The 27,119-nt window shown below is 38.7% G+C and overlaps 1 protein-coding gene across 1 annotated transcript in view; it reads right to left on the bottom strand.

Annotated features, from left to right (window-relative positions):
- luzp2 (leucine zipper protein 2) overlaps positions 1-27,119 on the bottom strand; it is a 169,575-nt gene that overhangs the window by 21,785 nt on the left and 120,671 nt on the right. Inside the window, exons 7-9 of the mRNA XM_086144019.1 lie at positions 15,516-15,578; positions 5,197-5,271; positions 4,443-4,610 (exon numbers count right to left, since the gene is read on the bottom strand). Of these exons, the coding sequence (XP_086000145.1) occupies positions 4,443-4,610; positions 5,197-5,271; positions 15,516-15,578 (306 nt within the window). The remainder of the gene's footprint in view (positions 1-4,442; positions 4,611-5,196; positions 5,272-15,515; positions 15,579-27,119) is intronic.

The following is a 27,119-nucleotide window of genomic DNA, read 5'->3' as shown; positions in this document are numbered from 1 at the left end:
AATTTAATCCAGGTCCTCATACATGCAAGGTATGTGCTCTACCACTGAGCTACACGTTTACATCCCCCATCATACCAGGTCCGATTGAATTCAAATGTCCAAAACCAATGGAGACGAATGCCACATATACACATTCAGACCTAGCAACCCAAAATATGGCTGTTGGTGGGTTGTCCTCACAAAAGACGTTTTGTTTCAATGTAAGGGTCAAAGCATTTGTTTGGTTATTTTGAGTACAAGATACAGTTCAAGTTATGAATATGCATATTGGCAGGGTACACCAGATGACTGCAACGCAGGACCAAACTACCCCACTGAGTTCAATTGGCGCCTTGCATGTAGGGAAAGTCTGATAATGAAAGACCTCCCAACTTGAGCACCACTCTTCGAAGCCCATAGCACAGCCTGTCTCTTATGACAGAGTTTGGTAGAGAAGACAATTACTTGAATTGTTGGATATGGCAACATTAGCCCACCTCATCTATATCCCAAATGTTAGTCCCGGTTCCATTTGCTGGGGCAGACTGGAGTCTATCAGGGTGTCCATCGCTGCCTCCAATTCAAAGCAAATGATGAATACCTCTTAGGTGCCAGCACCTATTCAGGTAATATGATTACTCTCCACGGTGTAATAAAAGATTTGCCGCTCCCACTGCAAGTTTATTTAATTTGCGACAATGTGGCTTATGGATGCTTTTCCTGAATAAGGGCTGTGACTTGGAAAACAGTTGCTGGAAGTTGTTATTGAGTTTATCTTGTACCTTTGATTAGGCATGTGGATATGAAAGAATTAGCTCTGTTTCATGTACGCCACAGGCACACCATCTCCCTCGGCTCCAGAATCTTAAGCATCCTCAAACCATCGTACGGTTCGTACATATTGTATTGGGAAAGGAAACTGCTGTTCTCTCATCTGTGCTTGAAAGACATATATATAAAAAAAAAAACCAAAGCTGTAATTGCCCTTTCTATAATTCAGGGAGAATTGAATGACATTAGACACATGGTGTTACAAAATAGAATAGTATTAGATGTAATCCTGGCCTCACAGGGAGGTGTTTGCAAAATTAGAGGTTCAAAATGTTATACTTATATTTCACATTCTTCCTCTGCGGTGCACAATGAAATTGTGGATACGGAACAAGAAAGTAAAGAACTCCACGAGGGACAGACATGGAACCCGTTCGGGGACATACAGGCGATGGCAGGGTCATGGGGATTGTTCCTCACCTCAGGGCAAGTTTGGATAGCAGGAGGAATACTTTTAATTTTATTTGTTTGTTTTGATTCAAGCCATGACCAAATATGTTTTAAAGGAACTGCAGTTACATTGGCGATAATGGAATGCCAAGACTCGTACCTCCTTCCGGGTTGGATTCCCCCATATCACAGGAACTCTGATAGTGATAACTCAAGAAAAGGGGCTTAGAAGTTTATGAAGAGCAATGATGCAGTGTATTGAATCTGCGAGAATTTACATTGTTGATGTACTACTCTTCACTTGTTATGCTAAGACGAATCAATCGATAGGTTAGTTGTCAAAATGACAAAAGGGAGGAATATGGGGAAAATCAGGTTGTCCTTGTCGTGTTAACAGCTGTGCGACATGCAACAAGCCTCATTCATTCCTGAGCGACTTGTTGTGTCACCAGCTTTGCTGTATGTATTTTACCTGTCTTATCATGCTGTCTGTTCTCAAGCATAGAGCTGATATGTGTATATGAAGGACAGGCTAATGTACCTTAGAAGGAATTATTAACTAACTGATTAAATGTGTACGTGTTCTTTCTTTGCTTGTCGCTCTATAAAAGCCTGCCTATAACATTGTTCTGTGTCCAGTGTGTAAGGAGACTGCACCATGTTCAGCCAAAAAGAGAGACTCGAGCTCTGATTCCGAATGCAGATGACTTCCAATCGCTACTGATTGCTGATGACTGTTGTTGGCAATCACTGGTTGTTCGGGTAAATTTGATGCATCATTGTTGTAATCTCAGAAAACTTATTGTTGTCTTGCCTCCTCACCATAGAGACTTCTATAATTTTTGCTATGAGCTTCAGCACATCAAATGATTAATGGCCATAAAGCTTTCGAATGCTTCTGCTAATGAACTGGTATGACAGAATTTGGATGTAATTCCGCAAGTCATGTTTCTTTACAAGTTGTCGAGGGAAATGGATTAAAAATTTAAAGAAAATAGAACTAAAAAAAAGGACAATTAAACAATTACAGTTAAAATTCCTGAGTTGTAACTGTTAACTTAGGTGCACAAATATATCTGTAAAATATTCTTAAAGCATTAAGTAGTTGAATAACTGTAAAGAAATAACAGTTAAAATAACTCATGATGTATGCTGTGATTATCTACTTTATGCATACATGATGCATATATGAATGAAAAGAAGAAAAATACATTTCTTTGAGGAAAGATAGGTAAAACTCAATTAAATGTAGCAAAATATAATTTATGTCCATCTAAAATGCAGTGGATAAGAAAAAAATTGAGTACAATCAAAAGTGAATACATAAGCAGAAGTACCTTAAGATTGAACTTAGGTAGAGTGTTCAAATAATGAGACAGAGGTAGTTTTTATAGTATGTCATACTGAAAATTCCTACATTCAGTCATTGGCTGAAACATTTGCTTTGTGTAATATCCCTGAGACAATAACATCCAGATGGTGGCACCTAAAGAAAACAATACAGGAGCAAAATATGTGCCTGTTGTGTGCTCTGACAAAAGCCTGCTTGGTAAGTTAACAGTGAATTGGTGACAAATTTTATGATTCAAATTTCAAGTTGTGGCAGATTGTTGGAGGTCCTGGCTGAGACATCATCTAGAACATGCCCATGGAATGATACCAGTTCATGTGTCTTATAAGGGTCTTTCCTGTTTCAATGTTAGAAAGAATATTGTTTCAAGAAAGAGTTTAAATCTGTCATTTTGTCGTATATTATGATATGCATACTTGTATATAGTATTTTCAAATACATTGGTGAGTATTGAGGTAGATAAATAAAAACATACATACATTAAAAATTGATAGACAGATACAGTAGGTGGATGGATGAGACATGCAGATGGACAGACAGAGGAACGGACGGATGGATGGACAGATAGGTGTAGAAAAACTATTTGGAAATGTTTTGTTTATCATGCATTTTTGAACTGTTATTTGTCACCATAAGAGATAAAATAATCACAGAATTTGGTCCAACAAAGAATGATTGGCTTTTCTCCATAATGGGATAATAATCATCCCTATTCTAAACCCTGATTAATATAATTTTGTAATCATTGTTTATCTCATTGACTCAATAAAAATGTGTGAAATTAGTGGGATTATATTTGTAGCTGTATTCTATTTATTCATATTTTAATTAACTGTCCTTTTTTGTCATTGCAATGCATGTTAGTAGTTTTAATTTATTCTCTTTTTTGCAGGAAGCAGTTCTGAAATATTTTTTCTTTGAATTTTGCTTTTTCAGCTCCCTTTTTCAGTAACCTCAATTCCTTTGAAAAGATGAAATACAGCTTTAAGTTTTATTATGATTATTTTTTTTCCTTCTAAAGTAGACCAGTGAACCTTGGGGATAAGAACAGATCAGTCATGCAAACCCACAACCCGGTGGTCCCTCTTGTGTTCTTGGGGTCACATCTGTGATCCACTGTTCAGCTTCATGGAGCATATTGTCAAATGTTTTATTTATTGTGCCATTTTGCATTATAATTATAAGTAAATTTGCTTTGCCTTATCTCCTCCAGGACACAGCACTGACTTATTTGTATTCTGTTTCTGCGTAACTACAAACATGGGTGTTTTAATTTATTAAAGCTCATCTGGTATCTCAAATGAATTAAAAAAAAACAGGTTTCCAATCTTGCACAAGCACTGAGCTCACCAGAAGGGACACCCTTATAAAAATCAATGTTGTAAACACTTTACAGTAAATAGTTACAAAATAATGAACGACTCAATGAATAAGTCAATATATCAATAATTGGAACAAAATCTGAAACATACAGTAATAAAAGAGAAAACACTAACTGATGATGAAGACTGTTTCTACAAAATTAGAATATGGGAATTGACCAAAGCAGAAAGATTAATTTGGGTAATTTTTTTCTCCATCAACATTGTTTTCGATGCACTCATGGTTCATTTGCACTTGCATTTGTTTGCTGTTTTTTTTTTTTTCTTTTGTCCACTTCCAGCCTGCCTTTCTTTCTATCTTTCTTGACTTTGACACTTTGCCTTACCATATATATTTGATTTTTGCCATTTGAAATTGAGATACTATTTACTCAGGGCACACTGGGAGCAAATTGACAGTTGACACAAATTAAACCTCTGACATCACATGGTAGATTTTCTTTATATCACAATGCCCTTCACGCCCCCCTTCTTTTAATAACTATCTGTCGCAAAAGAATCAGTTTTACCTTGGCATGTGGCTGCTGAAAGGTAACTCTGGAACTGTTGATGAGTGATGAATATCTGAACAAATGGGTCGGGGAGGCGGCAAATCTGTGACTGCTGCCAGGCTGGTTGTGCAGGACAGCTGAGAAGCAGATGTGAACTGTGTCCTTCAGCGCCTTCAGCTGAGACTCCTGTCCCCAAACAAGATTACACACAGGAACATTTCTGAATCCCCCATGCCTCTTTTCATGTGAAAAATTTACTTGGGCATTAAGCCATGGGATGCCATGCTTTAAAGGGGCTTTCAGCAGATGGGTAAAAATGCTAGAGTAAGACATGAAGCAAAATTATTTGGAGGAAAAAGATGTGTGTAGTAAAGATTATCCAATTCTTATATCTAGAATTGCGTTAAGTGTATATTTTACCAATTGAAATAATACCCCAGTAGTCAGTATTACTGTTCTAATACCAATTTGGTTTCACAAACCAGCATGTTAGTCTTGTGTAAAGTTTTACATACGTATACAACATGCTGAAACTAAATTAAATGAAAATATGTTTTTTGTAATTATAAGACTTTAATTCACCATCTCTTTCAAAATGAACTTGAAAAAAAAAAACTGAATGGCACTGCTAACAATAATTAGTATATTATTCTGATGATTTATATATTTTTAGCTTCCAACACTGTATATGAAAATAGTTCAGAGACAAATGCACAGCTCTAAAGAAAATTACAGCAGAGTAAATATTTATCAGTCATTATGCATTAGTAACCTTGTCAAGTGCAGTCTTCTCCAGTTCTTCCTTGGCAACAGTTAACTTGTGCTCCAAGTCCATTAGCTGCTGCCCCTGGTGACAGACATGGCATTAGAAACAGGCTGACCCACTTTGTTCTTTACAAACAAAGCATTTCTCAATTCCCACCTTGTCTCCATCCACAGCACTATCAATGACACTAATCAATAGCATAAAGAATTTGGCTCATCTGTGTTTTTGCACATTGTTGCTTTTTTCATTGCATTTGAGGCCAAAGTCATACATTGAAGAAGCTCTTGACCTCAATACATCTATACACCTGATGGAAAAAAAGGGTGTTCAGTCACTTTCCTTTAATCCGACCTTGAGCAGTGGTCATTTTTATTTTTCCCCATCTCCAAAATAGCAAATCCACATGGGCTTTTCTGGTCACTGCTAGGCATGTTGATCTCTGAATGGGGTATGTTCAGATGAAAACCTGGCAAAGCGTTACCTTTTGGACAGCTCATTTTACACTAAGCTGCTTCTGCCTCACACCAAGAAAGAGCTACTTACTTACAAGTAAGTGAAAAATCATACATATAAATGATAGAAGAAGGGGTCATAGCTGATCAGTCAGAATTTAAAATATGTAATCAGAAAATAACTATGTGGAAAACATGTTGAAATCAAGATGTTTTACTTGTTGCTATACATCTTATAGCAACAATAGTATAAATACTTGTACAGCAGTAGTGGATAATCTGTACAATATTGTGATCTTTGTAAGTGTGAAAAAGCTTTCCTCACAAGAAAAGTAATTTATGTTGAAGATTGCACATCTTTCTCCCTGTGGCCTCACCATCATTCTATTACTTAGGCCACTCAACTCTTTAGTTGTCCTATAAAGGCCTCAGCAGTTGATATTTAATTTAAGTTTAATATTTTGTTCTAAAACCATAACAAAAGTAGTTGAAGGATTACAGAATGAACCCCTTCTAGACAAGGCAGCTGGCAATCAAAGTAAAAATTGCTTAATTGGCATTAATGTAATAAGGGATTGCGTCAAGCACTTAGGAAGTCATGCATTATAACATCAAAAATGGGCCATATGTTATTTAACATGAGTGTCGTTGGTGCCCAGAAATCATTCCTGTGGAAATTTCTTGTTCTTCTTCTTCGTCTTCCCCTTTCTCTTTTCCCTTCAGGGATTGCCACAGTGAATAAATGTACTCCACCTAACGCTATTCTCTGTATCCTGCTCTCACACCAACTACCTTCATATCCTCTCTCACTACGTCCATAAATGTTCTCTTTGGTCTTCCTTTCGATGTCCTGCCTGGCAGCTACAATTCCAGCAGCCGTCAACCGATGTATTCGCTATCCCTCCTCTGTACATGACCGAACCATCTCAGTCTGGCTTCTCTGACCTTTTCTCCAAAACATCAAACATGTACTGTTCCTCTGATAGACTCATTCCTGATCCTCTACATCCTGGTCACTCCCAAACAGATCCTTAGCATCTTCTTATCTGCAAGCTCTAGCTCTGTCTCCTGTCTTTTTGTCATCGTAACTGTTTCTAGACCTTACACTGGTCTCACCCCTGACTTGTACACCTTTCCTTTCATTCTGGCTGATAGTCTTCTATCGCGTAATACCCCTGGCACTTTTCTCCACCCATTCCAACTTGCTTGATCCCAGATGGGTTCCACCTTCACAGATGGGTGAAGACCATCTCTTTTCCACACTCTCCGCTGCTCTGGACTGTTGACCCCAAGTACGCGAAATCTCCCGACTTCTAGATCTCCACTCCCTTTAGCCTGGCCGTTTCACCAGGGCTCCTCTCATTCCATCATATATATTCTGTCTTGCTGCGACTAACCTTCATTCCTCTCCTTTCCAGCGCATACCTCCACCTCTTTAGGTTTTCCGCAACTTGTTCTCTGCTCTCACTAAAGATCACAATGTCATCTGCAAACATCATGGTCCATGGACATTCCTGTCTAACCTCATCTGTCAGCCTGTCCATCACCACTGCAAACAAGGGGCTCAGAGCTGATCCCAGATGAAGTCCCACCTCCACCTTGAACTTCTCTGTTGCCCCTACAGCATGCCTCACCACTGTCTCATAGCTAGCATACATGTCCTGGAACATACATGTCCTGCTACTCCAGACTCCCTCATACAATACCAGAGTTCCTCTCTTGGCACTCTCTCATCTCTGAGGATATTCTGCATTACTTCATCTAACTCATTCCGGAACTTCTCCTTCCCTAACTCACAATCCACCTGCGGGGGATAGCCATAAACAATATTAAGCATCACACCTTCAATTTCCAGTTTCGGAATCATAAGTCCTCTTCTCTCTGTGTTTGTGAACAAGCCTTCCTCCTCTCCTTCTTCGACCTACAGTTGCACAATTTCCACTGGTACCCTGGAGGTCATTGGTACCAATGGTGGTTGTTATTAACCCAGGCTTCGAACGATTCAGTGTGAGATTATTAGGTTTGATTTGCATCCTACCTTCAAATATTTTTGGCTGTCGAGTTGTGAAAATTTTAGCAGTCGTAGCCTGCCAGGGCTAGCAAGGCCTTCTCTGCTAGCCGAAACATACTTAGAAAATGTAATTTATCTTTTTTTTTTTTTTTTATAAATATGTTAATAAAATGTTTCTCCATAGTCTGTTCTCTTCGTGTCACATGGTATCCACTTGGTTACGCTGCTTCCAGTGTTTTATATTGTAGTTGAGTTTTTACCCAATCATATTTCAGCTAGCTTGTGTTGTCATGTTCCATGAAATCTGCCTGAGGCCTTAAGAATCTATCCCTGCGTCCACTGCTTCCGGTGAGAGGTCATTCTCTGCAATAAAGCGTATTAATTCTCTTGCCAGAGACACGACCGGTCAGACATGGCCTTCAGCATTGGCCTCCATGTCCATGGAAAAGGACTTATTGATGGAATTGAAATGCAAAGTTAAACTGTGCAACAGAGCAGTTGGAGTGTTCTTGAGAAAAGAAAGGAGGATAGACTATATTTTGAGATAAGCATTTACTGTGGAGGACATTTATTTTTAACTATACTAAAAATCAAAAATTAATTTGAGAAAGTCTGCAATTTAAAATGTAAATGGCTTGGCACATTAGTGCATCTATGACTTAAGTGACTTCAGTCACAGCTGTTGTTGCATATTCTCAAGAGACAAATACAAATAATGTTTTTATTTTTGTTTTCAATGAATAGTTTGTTTATATATCATCTTGTTGGTGTCATAGGAATAAGCAATGATGCACAATTCATAGAACCAATTTATTTAAGTTCACATTGTGTACTTTCGGTGGACTGTTTTTTTATTTTTGCTTTGTTTTTTTTTTTTTTAAGTTTTGACAGTATCAGTGATTAGTTTCATAATCTTAAATGTTTAAGTGTGTTTCTGTTTGGATTCCTGAGCCTTGGTGTCATATTAATGGCATAATGGGGTTCTCTTTGGGAGTGACGAGAATGCATAGGATCAGGAATGAGTCACACAGCATGTCAGATGTTATGTAGATAAGGTCAAAGAAGCCAGACTGAGATAGTTCAGTCATGTACAGAGGAGGGACAGTGACTATATTGGTATAAGGATGCTGATGTCAGAATTGCCATGCAGGAGGCCTAGAGGAAGACCTAAGAGAAGATTTATGGATGTAGTGAAAGAGAATGAAGTTAGTTGGTGTGAGACAAAAAGGTACAGACAATAGGGTTAGATGGAGGAGGTTGATTTGCTTTGACGATCCCTGGAGGGAGTAGCCTAAAGAAAAAGAAGATGAAGATTAATTTAAGTAGGACTAAGGCTTAGGCATGAAATAGACAGCCGCTACTGCATTTTAATGCTTGTAGCTTTCGTAGTGCTTTTATTTTTTCCTAGATGTACCGTTTCTTGCGGGCGGTATCTACTCGTTCTGGTGGTATGTTTTTTTGTATCTTTGTCACTTTACTTGAGTGTTCTCCTTTGATTCCTACATGTTTGTCTCTTTATTTCTTAGAATTTTACTTATTGCTTTTGAATCATCTTTTGATTTATTCTGTTAATTAGCTTCTTGTATGTCATGTTTGGACAACTGCCTCGCTTTTGTCAGGTCTTCTCTGTAATTGCTTTCATTGACTGTATGTATCCTACCTGTATAAATAAATCTATTTTTGTCTGTCCAAGCAATTATTCATTATTAATGCCTGCACTGTTGTTTGCACCAATCCTTTGTTTTGTAATTATCTAAAGTAAGTTAATTTTTGTCTGTTGCGAGTGTTGTACAGCTATTCATTTTTTTCATCATCGTTTCATCATCTTTTTCTCCTAATAGTAGATTCAGATTTTTTCCTTCTACATTTGCTTTTTCTCCTAATAGTAGATTCAGATTTTTTCCTTCTACATTTGCTTTTTCTGTTGTTTCGGATAATAACATACATCACTATGCCCCTGTCTTGCCTGTCGACCACGCCTGATTTTCTCCACAAACGTAACAATTACCTTGATGTTGCATCTTTATTTACATTATCAACACCTTTAAAATTTGGTTGCACTGTTGGGGCACAAGTAACATGAAGGAATGTCTCATTAATGTGTCAAACAAATAAAAGTAATATCCTGGTTAACGGAGACATTATTAATACATTCATGAATGACGTAGAATAAAAACACCTCTCTTTTAAACTACAAATATCCTTAATACTCAAAGAGATCATTGTCAGGCCCCCGAATGGCAATACTGATAAGAGTTATATCAATGAATTCCACAAAATGATACACATATAATCATGTTCAGTATGCCAGTATTATTCATCATGAAAGAAAAGGATTATTCCATGCAGACTGTACCACGAGCTTTTGAATTCAGACTTTGAGCTATAATTTTTTTTCAGGTTTCTTTTACTTGCCTCTCTAAATTATAAATGGAATAGTCTTACATTGTGAAACACACAAGGTCAGCTAAGATGCTAAATATGATTCTCTGAGATACGTTTGTAGATGAGAAATCAGAATGATTTATATATTTCATTGACTTTTATGATGCTTGGTTTTGTGTGACTGTAGAGATGTTTGACAATTGTATTTAATTTCAATGTTAATTTCTGTCAGTGATTTTAATCAAATGCTTGTCACTGCTTTATAACTAACTGCTTATCGCTTAATATTCCACAGGATATTTCTTGTATCTCTCTTGTAGTTTCAAACACAACAGAGGATAAACTTTTCTCAAAGTGTTTGAATTTAAAGGAGGGACAAAATTGTTACGATAGACAAGACAATACTACAGTCATTCCTTCTCGAGTTTGTGTGGGTAAGGAGAAGTATTGGCCCCCTTGTAAATATTCTCTATCACTATGATGAAATGTTCAAAGACCCTTCAACCTAGAAGTGCAGAGGCAAAAAGGAAGCCATAAAACAGAGATTGAGCTGCTTGAACACTGATAGCTTTGGCTCTTGACAAACTGAGGGAGAGTCAACCTTAAGGAAAAAAGAAGGCCTTAAATTGCTGTAGGACAGAGGCCAGGCTTGTCAAACTGCTGCATGGCGAGAAGAAGGAGAATAACCTTTACAAACCTTTTCACCCCAGGAAGCTGTTAGAAGAGTCAAAGACAGGTAACTTGATATCATCAAGAAGGAGGTGGAAGGGCACATCAAAATAATGGTCAGACATATATTAAAGTGTGCCTCGCCCTGCCCAAACAGCCAACCAGTTCAACACCCTTCCGTCTCAGCTTAGGGAAGTCAGAGAAACTCAGGCCAGCTTGGGTATGAGCAGCTCAAAGCCTGAGTGGGATTCCTAGAAATCTCTATTAGAATTGTCTTGAAGTTCTGTAGCTACTGTGGTCTCTCATGCAACCAGCCTGGAAGCAGCAATAAATCCCCTTGGAATGCCCAAGACTTGTTGCACTATTCATCGCTAAAAAGAAAGACTCCAGGGAAATCAATCAACTCTGGAGTGTGACATTGATCAATATTGAACGGTAGACTTTTTTTTTTTTTTCTTCTTCATATCAGTCAGAAGGGTGACCAGCTTCCTGGCCGACAATGACTGTATCAGCTGCCAAACAGAAGGGATTCCAGGCTTCCAAGGGTATGTGCAACAAGAATCTGTAATTTGTGGGCAAATCCAAATGGCAAAGCGTGAAAAGAGAATGGTGGCAATCACTTGGCTGGACCTTGAGAATGCAAATTGCCTCGTTCCACACCAGCTCATCTACAGTACTTTGCTACTTTGCTGCTTGTTCCATGTGCCAAACAACAATAGGAACTTGTGTCACAATGTGTCATAATACATCAAGGACCTAAAAAATGGATTTCATCTTTGAGAAATATACTAATGAATGAGAAGAGGTAGAAATAGAAACTAGTGTGGGATGCACAGTATACCCCATCCTCTGTAGACACGCCATGAGAAGAGTCAGGCTACCAATAATAACCTTCTTCTATGTAAAATAACTCCAAGAGGAGTTGGTTTCCTGGGTAAGGGCATTGGTAAACATGTCTGTGGTGGTTCTCGGTCATCCAGGTCATGGTTAATTCTTGTCAAAATCTTCTTCTCGTGGTAAATGGACTGGATTTTCCTCAATGGAAGAATATCAGTTCCAGTTACCATGATAAGAAGAACTGATGTTGGTAAAGCTTTTCAAGTCATCCACTCAAGAGTGACAGCACCATTATACTCTTGGCGCAGGAAAAACATTACATACAGCAGACCTCTGATAAGCATACAAGAAAATGCATCTTGAAATAGTTCTTATTATACTTGTCTTTTTGGCCTGAAGTTTGTGCATGACACAGCAGTCATATCAGCACCTGCATCAGCTACAATCCAGCTAATCCTAATCCAACTAGTTTTGTGCTTGAGATGATCAAACCCACAGACCAGACAGCGAGGGACATCGCCGTCAAGGACCTATCTGGCCACAAATGAAAGGCAAATAATCTGAAGGGAAGTGACGATGGGCAGGTTGCAGGACCAAGAACTTATCAGCAGAGCCCACACAGGAAGAACTGTGCCTGGCTACATGGTTGAGGTCTAAGCCCAGCATTCCTTAGGTAAACCTTCACTACATCTTCTCAAGTTATAAGTTTGCAGTCTTAAGGATGCTACTGTATCCTAGGTTTCATTGCTAGGTCTTGAACAAACTGGACAGGTTGGTGGAGAGTTGAGGACAAGAAATAATCAGTGGTCAGCTGAGAAGAAATTACCAATCAAATACATGCCAGGTTGTCCTTGGGCAAGACACCAAAACCTAAATTGCACCCAAGGGTCTGGTTTGCACTATGATGGCAGCTCTGCTGATGAGACTCTTTACTTTAGGAGAAGAGATAAAGATGTTGCTGAAAATAAGAGTTTGAGAAACACTGAGTGGAGAACTATCATATATCTAGAGTAAGTTAGAGACTTTGGTTTTGTTGGCACTGAAGGGGATCATTTTATAGTTTGTGCAAGACGTAAACAACAAATAAAAATACATCCAGGTTTACAGGAACATCTTTAAAATTTGCTTGTATGTGTGCGTCTATGTGTTTTTGTGTGTGTGCGGGACACAGACACGCATGAATGGTCTGTTTTTTTGTATATATGCATTTGAATATGTGTCGCATTGTAGAAACCCAGTGGATCTCTTATGCTGAATATCAGCGGTGAACAGTCCTTTGAATACTGCAAGCGCGGTCACTGACCCAAAAATGCTGACTTCCAGATTGAGGGTTTGATATTCATCGCCTAGCCCATTGTAAAGATTTGGGGTCAGTGGGGTACTACCCATTTCTCTGGACAAGGTATTCCACTATCCTACCATTCTTTCTGTTCTTCTTTTTAACCTTTTCATTTTAAGTCATTGAAGAAACATCTCTGTGGATATTTTTATTCTGACGTCAACCGAGGAGAGAGGAGGGAAAGCATTGAATAAATTTCTTCTGCCACATGAATTTGTAAATGGAAAGAAGGCATTGCCAGTTCATTTCAAGTGTCCTAATATTATTTAAGAACACGCGTTGTTTGGAGAACCTGTTGATACATAGTTTTCGTAGCTTAGTCTTAAGTTATATTTGGCTCTGTATACAGAGGAGGGAATCTAGTTTGGTAACTTCAAGTGGAAGTTAAGTCAAGGATGCCAATGTGTTGCTGAACCTGTCCTCTTTACTGCTTAGTGCAGGCTACTCTCTACTGTGGGTCAGCATTTTTAAGTAGCTGTGAACAGTATATTTTCTTAACCCCAAAGTCAGGGAAACCAAAACAGTACAATTCTGAAACTGTTTTTTGACCATACACTGGTTGCTTTTGCTTCACCTCATCCTCTGAGTACTTTGAACCTGACAAGAGGCTCTGCAATGCAGAAGGCACTTGCCTGGTTTCATATTCATCAGAGTAGAACTTCTCAAGATTTTATATGAAATTCATGTGATCCGTTTATTATTGTTCATTTCTTTTAAAATGCTTTCTTGCAGACCGTATTAGATTAGATTCAACTTTATTGTCATAACACATGTTAGGATACAGAGCAACAAAATGCAGTTAGCATCTTATCAGAAGTGCAAAAAGCAGATGTGCCTATGTGCAGAATGTGCAGTATTTACAGATAAATGCAGTATTAAATGATAAATGCATTTCTTTTTTTTTCACAGCTAGTGTAAGCAGAGGTGGATAAGATATGAGCAGAATATGTACAGCTGGGGCAAGTATGGTGGATAATTGTTATGTGCAGATTATGTACAAATATGTAGTGATTAGTATGATTAACAGATGGTACTATATGGAACTATAAATATAGAGATATCTTAAACAGTAATTCAACAGAAAGGATAATAAAGAGATTTTATATGACTTCACCGAACAGCAATATAATATCTGTTGCAGTAGTTGCTAACAATGGCCCTATATAACTGTTATTGCATAGCTCACTTGTCAACAACAACGCTTACTGATTTTTGTATGTTTGTTAGTTTTTTTCGAATGACTATCGATCTATCTTAAAATATTTCAAAAATGGCTTTTTCAACTTTTACTTATTTTAACTTTGTCCTGTGAATCCTGTGTTATTATAGGGCCTATTTTGTTGTACTGTGACATTGTGCTGTAAAATGCACTTTGATATGGTACAACAGCTGTCATAGCCAATTCAATTTCCTTGCGGTCAAGGTGCCTTGACTGACATCCCCCTTGTGAGGCTGATGACATTTCCGATCTTGAGTGACTCTTCCCTACATTCTGCTCCCTCATACCCTGCTGGGTTTTTCAAGCACAGCATGTTGGGAATACAGATGAGTTTTCATGAATAGCCAGAGGCGGATGCATCATTTCCCATTGACCTTTCCATTGCAACAAACGGAGAAAAAAAAAAGACAATTAAAGAAATAATAATAATAAAAAAAAAAAAAAAAATAGTACAATAGAGTTATCTTCATATTTGTCTAAAAGCACTTCCAAATACTGTATGGATCCAATGTTTAGTGACATTGAGAAAATAGCATGTTTTGGGAGAGTGATTGATGTAATTCATCGACAGTGATAGATGACTGTTGACACCACCCAAACAAGTCAATGCATCCATCATTCACAGACTAGAAATAGAGCAAGGAACGGGGCACGCAGGACATTATGACTTTGTGTTATAAGTCCTATTCCAGACTGCAGCTCATTTCCTTTGATAGGTCTGAGGTTCTAATACATAGGAACGTTATTCCTATACAACGTTTCAGTTGTGGGGTGAACGCTGGCAATGTGACAAAAATGTGGACTGACATTATCACGGCAAACAAGGCCTGAAATGTCAACTGCTGTACCAGTAAATGTCAATAAATATTGCTCAGATCTGAAACCATTTAGTCACTACAATACAAGATGTAGTCAAGCTTGTAAAGGTGGGCACCAATACAATAGATTTTCATGGTGTGGAAACCATTGTTCTTACAATTCCTGCAAAAGGTGAAATCTGAGCACAACATCCATTTTTTTTTTCTACCTTCTTACCCCTGCAATGTCCTGAACATGTCATCTGTAATTTGCTTCTTGAAGAATGTCTTATGACCTAATGTATAATTCTGTATCATCATCCACTGCTGTCCACATCTTTTATCAGCATACATTCCATGATTAAAATGGATGGGACAGATTTCGCCCGAGAGAAAAACAGAGGACAGGACTTAGAAGTATTTGGAATATGAAGCTGCAGACTGACTTTACAGGTTGCTGTCTTGCAGGAAAAGACTTAATTACAATCTGAATTAGATTGAGTACCCCCTGTGATGGGATCATTTTTTCAAGGTGGTCTGAAGTACCTGTTCTCCTCTGGTTTGTAGCTACTATGCAGCCCCCCATCCCCTCCCCACCCCTTCAGTTTGAGCTTACCTTAAAAATTAAATCCTTTTTCCCGTACCGCAGTTCTTTCAGTTGAGCCTGGATTTTTTTGGACTGCAAGAGAAAGATAAGGAAATAAGTGTTAGCTTATTCAAATGGCGAAATTGGTTTTAGATCACGTAGCAGGATTCTGCAGGCTGCAGCAGAAGAGTCCTTTGTGAATGTTCCCTGGGCAAAGCTATGGCTTAAAGGAAGGCCCTACTGAGACGCCGAAAATATCAAATCTCCCGTTCACTGAACTCTATAGTCCACACAATGTTGCAGTCATGCACTGGCTTCCTGCCCACTGTCTAGCACCAAATTCCCACTCCCACTACACATGTATTTATTCCCATTACCACACACATGAATTTTCTGGGGTTTGTCCTCGACCTGTTGAAAAGAATACACACAGACACAAACGGAGCACTTCTTTGCTTGCACTCCCAACAGGAAGATATCTGCTCCGCATTAGGTTCCCTCTGCTGGGACAGTCTAAACACAGGTCTCTATATCTCTGCTCATGATGCGCAAAGAAAAACCAGCATCCTCCTGGTGATACTCAGCGGCAATTCATGGGTTTCTGGCCGGGTTCTCGTTGAGGTATGAAGTTGTTTTCACAAACTGGTCCTTAAACAGTGGGTTTTCGGTTAACCCCTCAACAATCTCTTTTTAACTTGAATGCCAGAGATTCTCATTGTGAAGTTTTAAGAAAAAGATCAAAATATGTCAAAGAAGAATTATTCCTTGTACTTTTATGTGCGATGCATTGTCAAATGATCCTTTCAATCTTCCTCTTAAAATAAAGTTAACTTTTCTTCTTAACTGATATTCGTTAAGTAGAAAGGTGACATACACTAAAAAAGAAAAATGAAAAACTGAATCCACCAAAAGCAGACTGACTGGAACTTATGTCATTGATATAGAATAGATTTTTGTTGAAATAGTAAACATCACATAAAACCAAGATACATACAAACAACTCATCTTTGCCATTTCACAAGCACTATAGATTTCTGTTTTGTTTAAAATGTGAGTGAATCCTGAGAAAGATATATTTTTACAAAGCTACATCATCAAGGCTGACAAAAGAACTGTTTAAATGTCCATCTGCCGTAAAAAAACAACAAAAAAAATAGACGCACTGTGACAGTGAATGGAGCATAAAAAGTAAAATGAGTGTGAAAAAACTGCATCACAATTAAAATAATGACCATTTTGATTTTGCAGATGATGACTGGTTGATGCATGCCTTAACTGTGAAGAAAGGTCGCCACAATGACAAGCTGAATGGTAATTTATCTTTGACTGAAATGCCTCTGAAAGATGAAATAAGTTATTTGTTGCCACCTCATTCATTTTTATGCTACAGACATTGACAGACAGTATTTGCTACTAATTTGTGACCAATTTATACTCCGTTTCTAATCCTTTTTTATTTCTCCATCAACAAACTTTCTTGACCGCTTAGAGGTTATTTTAAGTAATATTCTAATATATGTAAAATATATGTAAGATTCTGTTTTTCAGTTAACAAGAGATAGCAAAAAAGTTTCATTGTCCAAGTTTGGTGTAAACTCATCAGTAATTTAGTTTCTCTGGTTGTTTTCATTATATTGCACTAAAAGCTAAATATCCTTATCTAAACCTTATCTATGTAGAAGAGAATATCTTTGTCCACGTTGCAGAAAAGATGGTGACAGGTTATAAAGTACTGAACAACTTATACTGGACTTGATTGATCCTGATCTCGGTCCACTGATAAATCCTTCCTTGATTTGATGGTAGTTTTAAAAATGAAATAGAATAAAATAAAATGAAAAAACAAGAATGATATATATTGTCATATTTCCAATGCTTTTCTTTTCCTTTTTATTCTTCCTAACAATGAAATAATGATAGTTGCTTTGATGATGCACATTTAAAAAAAAAGATCCCAACTGGAATATATACGTATGCTGATTATACAGGGATTCTCTACGTATCTTAGTCAAATCAAATTGACACCAGATAAATAAGATGTATATGACTTTTTCCCGACTAAAGACAAGAAAAATATATATATGCATTTATTTCTGGTTTCAATTTTTCCCTTGTTGTCAGGTTAAACTTGTTTTTTTTTTTTTTTTTTTCATTGAATGAAGACTTTGCATCATGACAAGATCAAGGTAAAATAAATAAATTATTTTTAAAAAGACAAATTTTGATAAACTCTTGTCTGGGAGGTAAACTTCATACACTATATCATACTTAGTATTTCTGTGTTCAGGACATCATATTAATTTGATTAATTAGCCATGTATTAATTTCATTTTTATCACTCATGTGGAGCTTTGATACAGGTATTTGAATAAATTATCCATAGATGGTAAAGTGCTGCAGCAGGCCTTGGAGGGTTGATAAATTAATGGAAATATCTGAATCTGAAGATGTGCTGAGCTCACAGAATTGCCGAAGCACTGGTCTATTATTTACCCTGAATAAATCATGTGAGCTGTCTTCTCTGCCGAGGAGAATCACAGCAGCATGCACTTGCACATGTTGAGGGAACATAATAGGGAAAAGGAACATTTAGCATTGTTCATTTGCTTTCTCTTTAACTTTTAGAAGTGATTTTAGGTAACAGCAGCGGTTATCACGATACTGTGCTGGGACCACATTGTGGAACAATGGTAAACGTTGGCACTATTTTTGTTTTGATAAGACAGCAGCCAAACTATATTTAGCATAATCTATCTTTAAATTACAACTGCATGATTAAAAAAAAAAAGAATATTTACTATAAAAGTGAGCATTTTTCTTTGAAGACAAAATGCATCTTTCATTTATTTGCTCTTGTGACATATTTACAGATAACTAAACCTAATATAGAAGATACTGAGAAGGTGACAATTTGGATCTTTGGAAGATTCCTTTTTGGAAATAAATAAAGAAGAATTGAAACAGGATATGTCAAGACAGTAAACTATAAAATGTATTTGACTATTTGACCAGGTACACAATGCCATATATTGTCATAAAGACTACAAGAACAAAAACCATAAAAACATGCTTTCTCTTTTGGTAAACACCGATATCAGATTCAAAAGCCAACATGCTTTGTAAGTATTGCATGTCGCCGAAAACAATTCAATAATCTTTTCCTGTCGGCTATTACCATCAGGGATCTCCACAGCAAATCATCTACCTCCATCTAATCCTCTCTTCCGCTTCTTCTTCTCTCACACCAACTAACGTCATATCCTCTTGCACTATGTACGGTACATAAATCACCTCTTTTGGTCTTCTTCAACGAAATAATGTGACCTTATATCTTTGGATCGCTGTCTGTGACACTGACCAGAAATATGTTGATTCAAAAATCCCAGATCAGTGATCTTTGAGATGTGATCTGGACTTCTAGATGTTGTATTTCAGATAGTATATAGGGATGATGTTCTGATACAACCAGGTATCTACCGTAGACAAGATCTTCTGTATTTTCTTTAGAAAAATGTTACAGATATGCAACCAAATCATATTCCTGATGAATACATTTATATACATGTAGTAAAGCCAATGATACTGTATGGTTGAGAGACAATGGCGCTGAAGAAAAGGCAGGAGGCAGAGCTTGAGGAAGCAGCAATAAAGATGTTGAGGTTTGATAGAAGTCCATCAGAAGGACACCACATGTTAGATTTTGAATTGGAATGAGATGGTATGGACATGCACAGAGTAGGAACAGGGAACATATTGGAAGAAGGATGTTGAGGTTGGGACCGTCAGGCAGAAGGCCTAGAGGAAGACCAAAAAGGGGATTTATGAATGTCATCAATGAGATCATGAAGCCAGTTAATGGGAGAGAAGAGGATGCTTTGAATAGAGTTAAATGGAGGCAGATGATTCACTGTGGTGGCCCTTGAAGGGAAAAGAAGAATGCATGCATGCTATGCATGAAGACTACCATTTTTTTCCCTTTTTTGTCATGATGTCAATGGAATGGACTTCAAGCTAAGCATGAAACACGATCCAGCTCTGTAATTTGAGTGAATTGCAAAAGTGAACAATAATAATAATCATAATTTATCCTTTATTAATTCCTGTGGGGAAATTCATTCTCTGCAATTAACCCATCATGGATGAACCATGAGCAGAAAGCTGCCGTCCACTAGCACCAGGGGAGCAGTTAGAGGTTCAGTGTCTTGCTCAACAACACTTTGACACACGAGGAGGAGCCATGAATAGAACCAGTAATGTTCTGTTCCAAAGATGATTGTACTACTTCCTGTACCATACTGCCTCTAAGACTTCATAAATCACATGCGAACATAAAGATCTCACCAGAATGTGAGCAAAACTCCCCTAGCATGTTTCTGAATCAGAAACAGATGACCAACACATTTCTTTACAGTTAAATGGTGAGCAGTTGTCTCTGAAAAATAGAGGCATGTGAGCTGAAACCGACCAGCAGCCGACTGACAATAAAAACCTACTCTCTGAATCCAGTTTCAATCATTTCAGTCAGGGTGATCTGATTGATTCAATAAATACAGTGGATGGTGTAGAACAGCAGAGTAATACTTTGTTTTACTTGGAGGATCTTCTGTCCTATGCTCCCCGCACTCACAACTAATCGTATTGAAGTGTACAGCAGTGAGACGAGGGAATATCTCCCTTAACCACGAATAATCAAAGCAGTCCAACATGAAATATTCACATCTGTAGAAACTTTGGTTTCTCACTCTTGCACAATACATCAGGGATGTCATGATTTTCACAAAAAATAAAAAAAAATCAAACACCGCTGTATCCAGGAGATTTACCATTAATTAATAAAAATCTCCAAAATGTTAAGTTATGGTATTGCAATCAGACAACACGTCCTTGAGATTTTTCTTTTTTCTTCCCCGGTTAGGTATTTTTTGATCAAACAAGCCCTATTGTAGTCATGCAGACTCACCAACCAGAGTTGACTGTTAAAGCCCCAAACCTACAGTTATGGGTGTTGGACTTTAGTGCAGGATATTCTTAAACTGACCTGGAAGTTTTAATACTTCTACTTTTGTTTTTGGGATGGATCTACTTAAGAGGTACTGTTACATCAGTTAAATAAATAATAATGATATATAGATATACAATAGTTATTATTATTAGCATTATACAGTCAAAGACGGAGAGGAGGGAGGTGTGTTCGGAAGCAGCCAGAGAAGAGGAAAGGCAAGAGTTTGGGATTGAGAGTGTTGACTTTGACTATCGGGACTATGGCAGGAAAAGTTAGAGAGTTGGTTGACATAATGTAGAGAAGGAAGGTGGACATACTGTGTGTCCGGGAGACCAGGTGGAAAGGTAGTAAGGCTAGAAGCTTAGGAGCAGGCTCTATGTTGTACCATCATGGTACAGACAGGAAGAGAAATGGAATAGGAGTTATCTTGAAGGATGAGTTTGTTCGGAACTTTCTCGAGGTGAAAAGAATGTCAGAAAGACCTATGAGTCTGAAACTGGAAATTGAAGGTATGATGCTCAATGTTGTTCGTGGCTATGCCTCGCAGGTGGGATGTGAGTTAGAGAAGGAGAAGTTCTGAAATGAGTTAGACGAAGTAACGCAGAATATCCAAAGAGATGAGAGAGTGGTCATTGGTGCAGACTTCAATGGGCATGTTGGTGCATGCAATAGAGGGGTTGAAGAAGTGATCGGCAAATTTGGTATACAGGATAGGAACACAGAAGGATAGATGGTGGTAGACTTTGCAAAAAGGATGGAAATGGCTGCAGTGAACACTTTTTTTCCCAAAAAGAAAGGAACATAGGGTATCTTATAAGAGCAGAGGTAGCACAAAGGTAGACTACATCTTGTATAGACGAGGTAACCTGAGAGAGGTCAGTGACTGACTCAGGTATATAAGGAGGGAGAGAATGATCTATACAGGTTGGCCAAACAGTGCGATAGAGATGTGGAGGTGTGGCAGTGTCCAGGACAGGCAGCAGTAGAGTTTCTGGCTACATTATTCAACAGGATCTTCGAGACCGAGAAGATGCCTGAGGAATAGAGACAAAGTGTGATGGTGCCCATTTTTAAGAATAAGGGGGATGTGGAGAGGTACGGCAGCTTTAGAGGGGTAAAGTTGATAAGCCATACAATGAAGTTATAGCAAAGAGTAGTGGAAACTAGACTGAGAGCAGACGTCAGCAGTTGTGAACAGAAGTGTGGCTTCATGTCTAGAAAGAGTACTACAGATGCAGTATTTGCTTTGAGAATGCTAACAGAGAATAACAGAGAAAGCCAGAGGGAACTGCATTGCATTTTTGCAGATCTAGAAAAAGCACACGACAGTGGGGAAAAGTGTCAGGGGTTCTCTGCGATAGAAGAATAACGTCCAGAATGAAAAGAAGGTGTACAAGACAGTGGTGAGACCAGCTATGCTGCATTGCCTGGAAACAGTTACAAAGAGGAAAAGACAGGAGGCAGAGCTATAGGTCGCAGAGATGAAGATGCTAAGCTTCTCTTTGGGAATGACCAGGATGGATAGGATCAGGAATGACTCTATCAGAGGAACAGCTCATGGTGGATGTTTGGGAGAGAACGTCAGAGAAGCCAGACTGAGATGGTTTGGTCAAGTACAGAGGAGGGATGGTGAATATATGGGAAGATGGATGCTGGAATTGGATCTGCCAGGCTGGAGGTCTGGATGAAGACCAAGGAGAAGATTTAAGGACATAGAGAGGATATGAAGGTAGTTGGTGTGACAGAGGAGGATACAGAGAATTGGGTTAGATGGAGAAGGTTGATTCACTGTGGCGACCCCTGAAGGGAGAAGCTGAAAGGAGAAGAAGAATTATCATTATACAGTGCTTTTCATCAAAGCTGTCCAAACGAGATTGTGTGTGTTTTTGGACCGTGACGGGAAATGGAAAGACCTGTAGGAAACCCATACACACAACCCAGGTCATGCGACGTCCAAACAGAAAGGCTCCCTGCCCGGGTGCTTCTTGCTGGGAAACAGAAGCGCTAACAACTGCGCTAACAACAGTCATGCTGCTTGTATTCACAACATGAACACGACTTATGTATATGACTAAAAAGGACAGCATGACAATGAGCTCATTTTAAAATGTCGGAGTGTAAATTAATACGTTTAAAAAGGAACTGATTTCTGACTTAAACATACACAAATGAAGCAAGGATTTTGGCCCTTTGAGACCCTTGTCACAGCCAATGTTTGACTTGTCAGAGCAGGAAAAGCGCATGTGTGAACATTCACATTAATTATGGCTGCATTTCATTAAACGTCCCAGCAGGCTGGTTTGGACTCAGTCAGACTGAACGCAGCCATTATTTAAGTGATGAATTGCACCTGTTCTTTTCCTGCTTGTTAAGTCAAAATGTTTGTTGTGAAAACGCCCAATCAGATCAAACCTCTTGGTTTCAGAGCAAATAGACATCCAGGTGGGAAGATGCCTGTAGACTTCTTTGAATGGGTTAAACAATCTTTAGGGGAAATAAATTTAAAACTAGGTGGTATACTGCAGCCTTTTCTAGCTATCCCTTAGTGGCAAGTAGGTTTCTCCCTGTACCATGTGAGCACTGGGATACATTTATAGACATTAAGCCATGCTCTGGTCAGAGCAATTTAGGGTGTCCAACTAACCTACTGAGGATTTTGGCCTGTGGGAGAAAACTGGAGAAGTTTGAGGAGAGGCTTGCAGACACGAGTAGGGCATGCAAACTCCGCACAAAAAAGGGCACCTGTTGAGCTCAAACAAGGGACTTCTTGCTTTATTCTTACTATGTTTCCCTGCTTATCTTGTAGTGAAATTAAAACAGGATCATGGTAATTCCAATCAGGGTCCGCTGGCAGATAAAGAAATAAAATACAATCATTTTTATATAAATTTCAAAATTTAATGGAAAATCAGACTGTGCATCAGTAGGTTATCTTTCGATTCCTGTTGGGAGATAAAATGGCAAATCAGCTGCCTTTTGTTTTGCTATGTATGCAGTAAAGTGCTATAAAAAGCCTAGAACAATGAATGTTAGTTAATGTGATTGAAAGCTTATCTCTGTAAAAAAAAAAATCAAAATGAAATTCCAGAAACTCAGAATTGATAAATTCATTGAAAACTGACCCAAGTATCACAGAGGAGAATAATTTCTTGCCAAAATAAATACATGTATTAATTATAAGACAATAACTCGGGAGGGCAGATAATTTGAAAAAAAAATGAAGATTAACAGCCTCATGTTGTTGTACAACACCCATCTGATGTTTGAATGTTACAATTTTATTGTTACATATGTTTAAAAGCAAACAAACTCTTAGAAGTTCTAATTTGAAAATGGACATTGTGTTTGATCAGTTACTGATAGACTAAGTGAATGAAACCATTTACATGAAAGTTTGGATTTGGGGCAAGTTGTGGGTCGCTCAAGAATCATCTGAGAATTAGAAACATGCTGTGTTTGGCAAAAGCGACTCCTTGCTGAATTATGAACTCTGGAATTTTAGTAGCACTTAAATAATGGACTTGTAAAATACTTTGACTTGATTGGACTAATGTAAAATGTTGTGATTTATTGATGCCATTAGTATTTGAATCATAAAGTTAATCATATCGTATCCATCCATCGTCTGCTGCTTGCACTCATGGTTGTGGGGGATGCTGGAGCCTATCCCAGCTGTCAACGGGTGAGAGGTGGGTTACAAACTGGACTAGTTGCAAGTCAATTACAGGGCCACATACACAGACAACCATTCACTCACTCACTCATTCTGGGCAATTTTCCCAATTTTTTCCAATCAACCTGATGCATCATGTTTTTGGACTGAGGGAGGAAACCCGGAGAACCCAGAAGAAACCCACGCAGACAAACTCTACACGAAAAGGTCCCCTTGTTGGAATCGAACCAGGGTCGTTCCTGCAATGAGGCCAAAGTGCTACTTGCACAATTGTAGCCAACCCAGTATATTTCTCTTACAAATCTCAAGATGAGTCCTGCAAAAGCAAAAATCTATAAGTTCCAGTTAACTATAAAACTAATTTAATACTATAGGCCCTGCGATTGCCTGGTGACCAGTCCAGGGTGTACCCTGCCGATGGCAGCTGGGATAGGCTCCAGCTTCCCCTGTGACCTGAACAGGATAAGCGGTAGACAATGGATGGATGGATGGCTGGATGGATAATACTATAATCCTATTTATTTTTCTAATGGCAAGACCACTTAAATAGAATATAACTGAGCTATAAATAGCATGTTTGATTTAAATGAGACGCAACACAATTTTAATAGAAAATGAAATCGATTATAAATTCATACTCTTGTGAAGACAAGCTAGAGATCAAATACTGTCGTTAAAGCCACATGCCCCTCTACCCATCCTCACTTTGACATTGACCCAGGTTTTTTCAGTGTGTCAGAAGTTTCCCCCAAGGATCCTGCATCCTTCAGTACAGAGAGATAGCATAATACTTTTCCAATCGATCAAATGATGAACGGCGCCAGGATATGACATGTAGCGGAAGCTGCAAAATCAGCAGTAGCACCAAGTTGTATAGACTATTCTATGCTATTAATTTTTTTCTACAATCTAAGTTGATTTATTTATAAAAAAATGAGCGGACATTAAAACTTACACACAAGTGAATCAAATCAGAGCTAGTTTTTCAGAGAACACCAGATAAAGCTTGCTAATTTGGTTTAATATCTTCTTCCGTGACCCATCCTTGTCAAATAATCTTCTCAAAAGTAAAAATTCCATCCCAGGCTGTTTTCAAAACTCTTCCTACATCATGGAATAAACTAGAGCAGTTTGATCAAGCCTGGGTGTGCGTCCCACAGTTAGCTATGTACCCTAGCAGCCCAAGTGGTGTCACTCTTCATCAGCCACAGCCAATGGCTTGTTCTTTTGGTGGTGTTGACCAGTTCTTAATGGTTTGCTTGTGTGCCCTAGGGAGCTTTGCAGTCGAGCTAGCTATAAAGCCCTTGACCCCACCTCCACTGGACGCACCTTTATCCTTTAGCCTCTGTCCTCAATCTCAGCTGCAAAGTTAGAATATGGCAACTTCTTGCGCTCGTATGCTTCTTCGATGGTGTCCTCCCAGGGAACTGTCAGCTCTATGATGTCGGTGAGCTGGTAGGACTTAGACCAGAGGACGATGTCTGGTCGCAGGGTTGTTGTTACTATCTTTGGAGGGAAAACAAGCCTCTGATCTAAGTCGACTAGCACCTGTCAGTCCCTGACTGCATTCAGTGGGGAGAGATCAGGGGTCAGCCCTCAGCTTGTCCCCCTCCCGAACAAGAAGAGTGTTTTCAGGGCACATTCTGGTTGTTGAAGTGCTGGGTGTTGATAGATACCCTTTTGCACTCAAGTTTATCAGCTAAGCACTTGAAGACCTGGTTGTGTCTCCAAGTGTATCTCCCTTGAGTGTGGCTGGTTTTGCAGCAAACCAGAATGTGCTTGAGTGTTGAAGGGATGGTACACAGGGGACACGATGGGTCCTTACCAAGCCATAGTGGCAGATTTGTGGGAAAGGGCAGCACATCATAAGTAGCTCAGATGATGAAACTCAGACGGCTAGATTCTGTGCTCCAGAGCTTGCTTCATGTGAGTTTTTTCCTCTCAACCACTTCATCCAGCAGCCCCGCTTGGCTTGTGCAATGACTTTGGAGCACCTAGCTACTTTTTCCTGTTGATGCACCTCCTCTACCACCTTGGTTCGATGCTCAGTTACAGATGCCATCTGCCAGAGAGGTGTTAAAACTCCAAGGCCAAAACCTCCTTTTCCTTGTTGGACATGGCCCACTACGTCACAATGCATGAGAACAGATTTGGCCTGTTGCATCGCTGAGGCAGGGGTCCACTTCTTCCCTGTTGCTAGGGTAGGAGTGACACTTTTACACAGAAGGGTCCTGAGAGTCAGTGAGGGTCATGTCCAACCTTACCTTGGCACACTTCAAATGTTCAACCAAACTAGAAATTGACAGTGACAGCGCTCCTTTGCTGTAAAGTCACACACTGCTGTGTTCACTCGCCTTTCCGGTCGATCGGCATGGCTAAGCGAGACCTTGTACATGGTCAAGACAAAAATTCTGGGTAGCAGTCTTTTCAACCTCACTTCATGTGGGGGTTTATGTCCATTCGGTGTTCAGGTGCATGAAGTTTTGAATCATTCATTCATCCATTCATGATGACGAAGGAAGAGCAGATTACAAGTAGAATATTCACTTCTGAGGAGAAGAGATTCCAAAGTATGAGCTACTTCTTTGGGATTTTGATTTCAGAAAGAATTCTGATTTTTCTCTTTTTAATCTCCTTTTTTTCTAATATTAATGGGGTTTTTCAAGCTGTTTCTTTGCTTTACCATAACACTATTGCACCCATGAATCAAAAGGAAATACTAAGAAGATTGCCAGTAAAATATTGATAAAAGTGACAGAGAATAGCGGGGTATGAGAAAAAGCTATTTAGTTTGTGGAGGTAAATTCCCTGTTTGCCCCAATTTCATAACAGATTCTATTTTCACATCACATACAGTACAGCACATGATCAATGAGGATAATCCTGAAATATTTTTAAAATGCATGTCAACACATTTGAACACTGTAATTATGAATAATTTACTCTTCAGCTACCTTTC

Source organism: Fistularia commersonii, chromosome 3 (assembly GCF_037954325.1).
Source record: "Fistularia commersonii isolate RoL2024-O1a breed Wild chromosome 3, RoL_Fcom_v1.0, whole genome shotgun sequence".
NCBI classification, from domain to species: Eukaryota; Metazoa; Chordata; class Actinopteri; order Syngnathiformes; family Fistulariidae; genus Fistularia; species Fistularia commersonii.
Note: the sequence above shows the minus strand (reverse complement) of the source record. Positions and strands in the feature narration are given on the sequence as shown.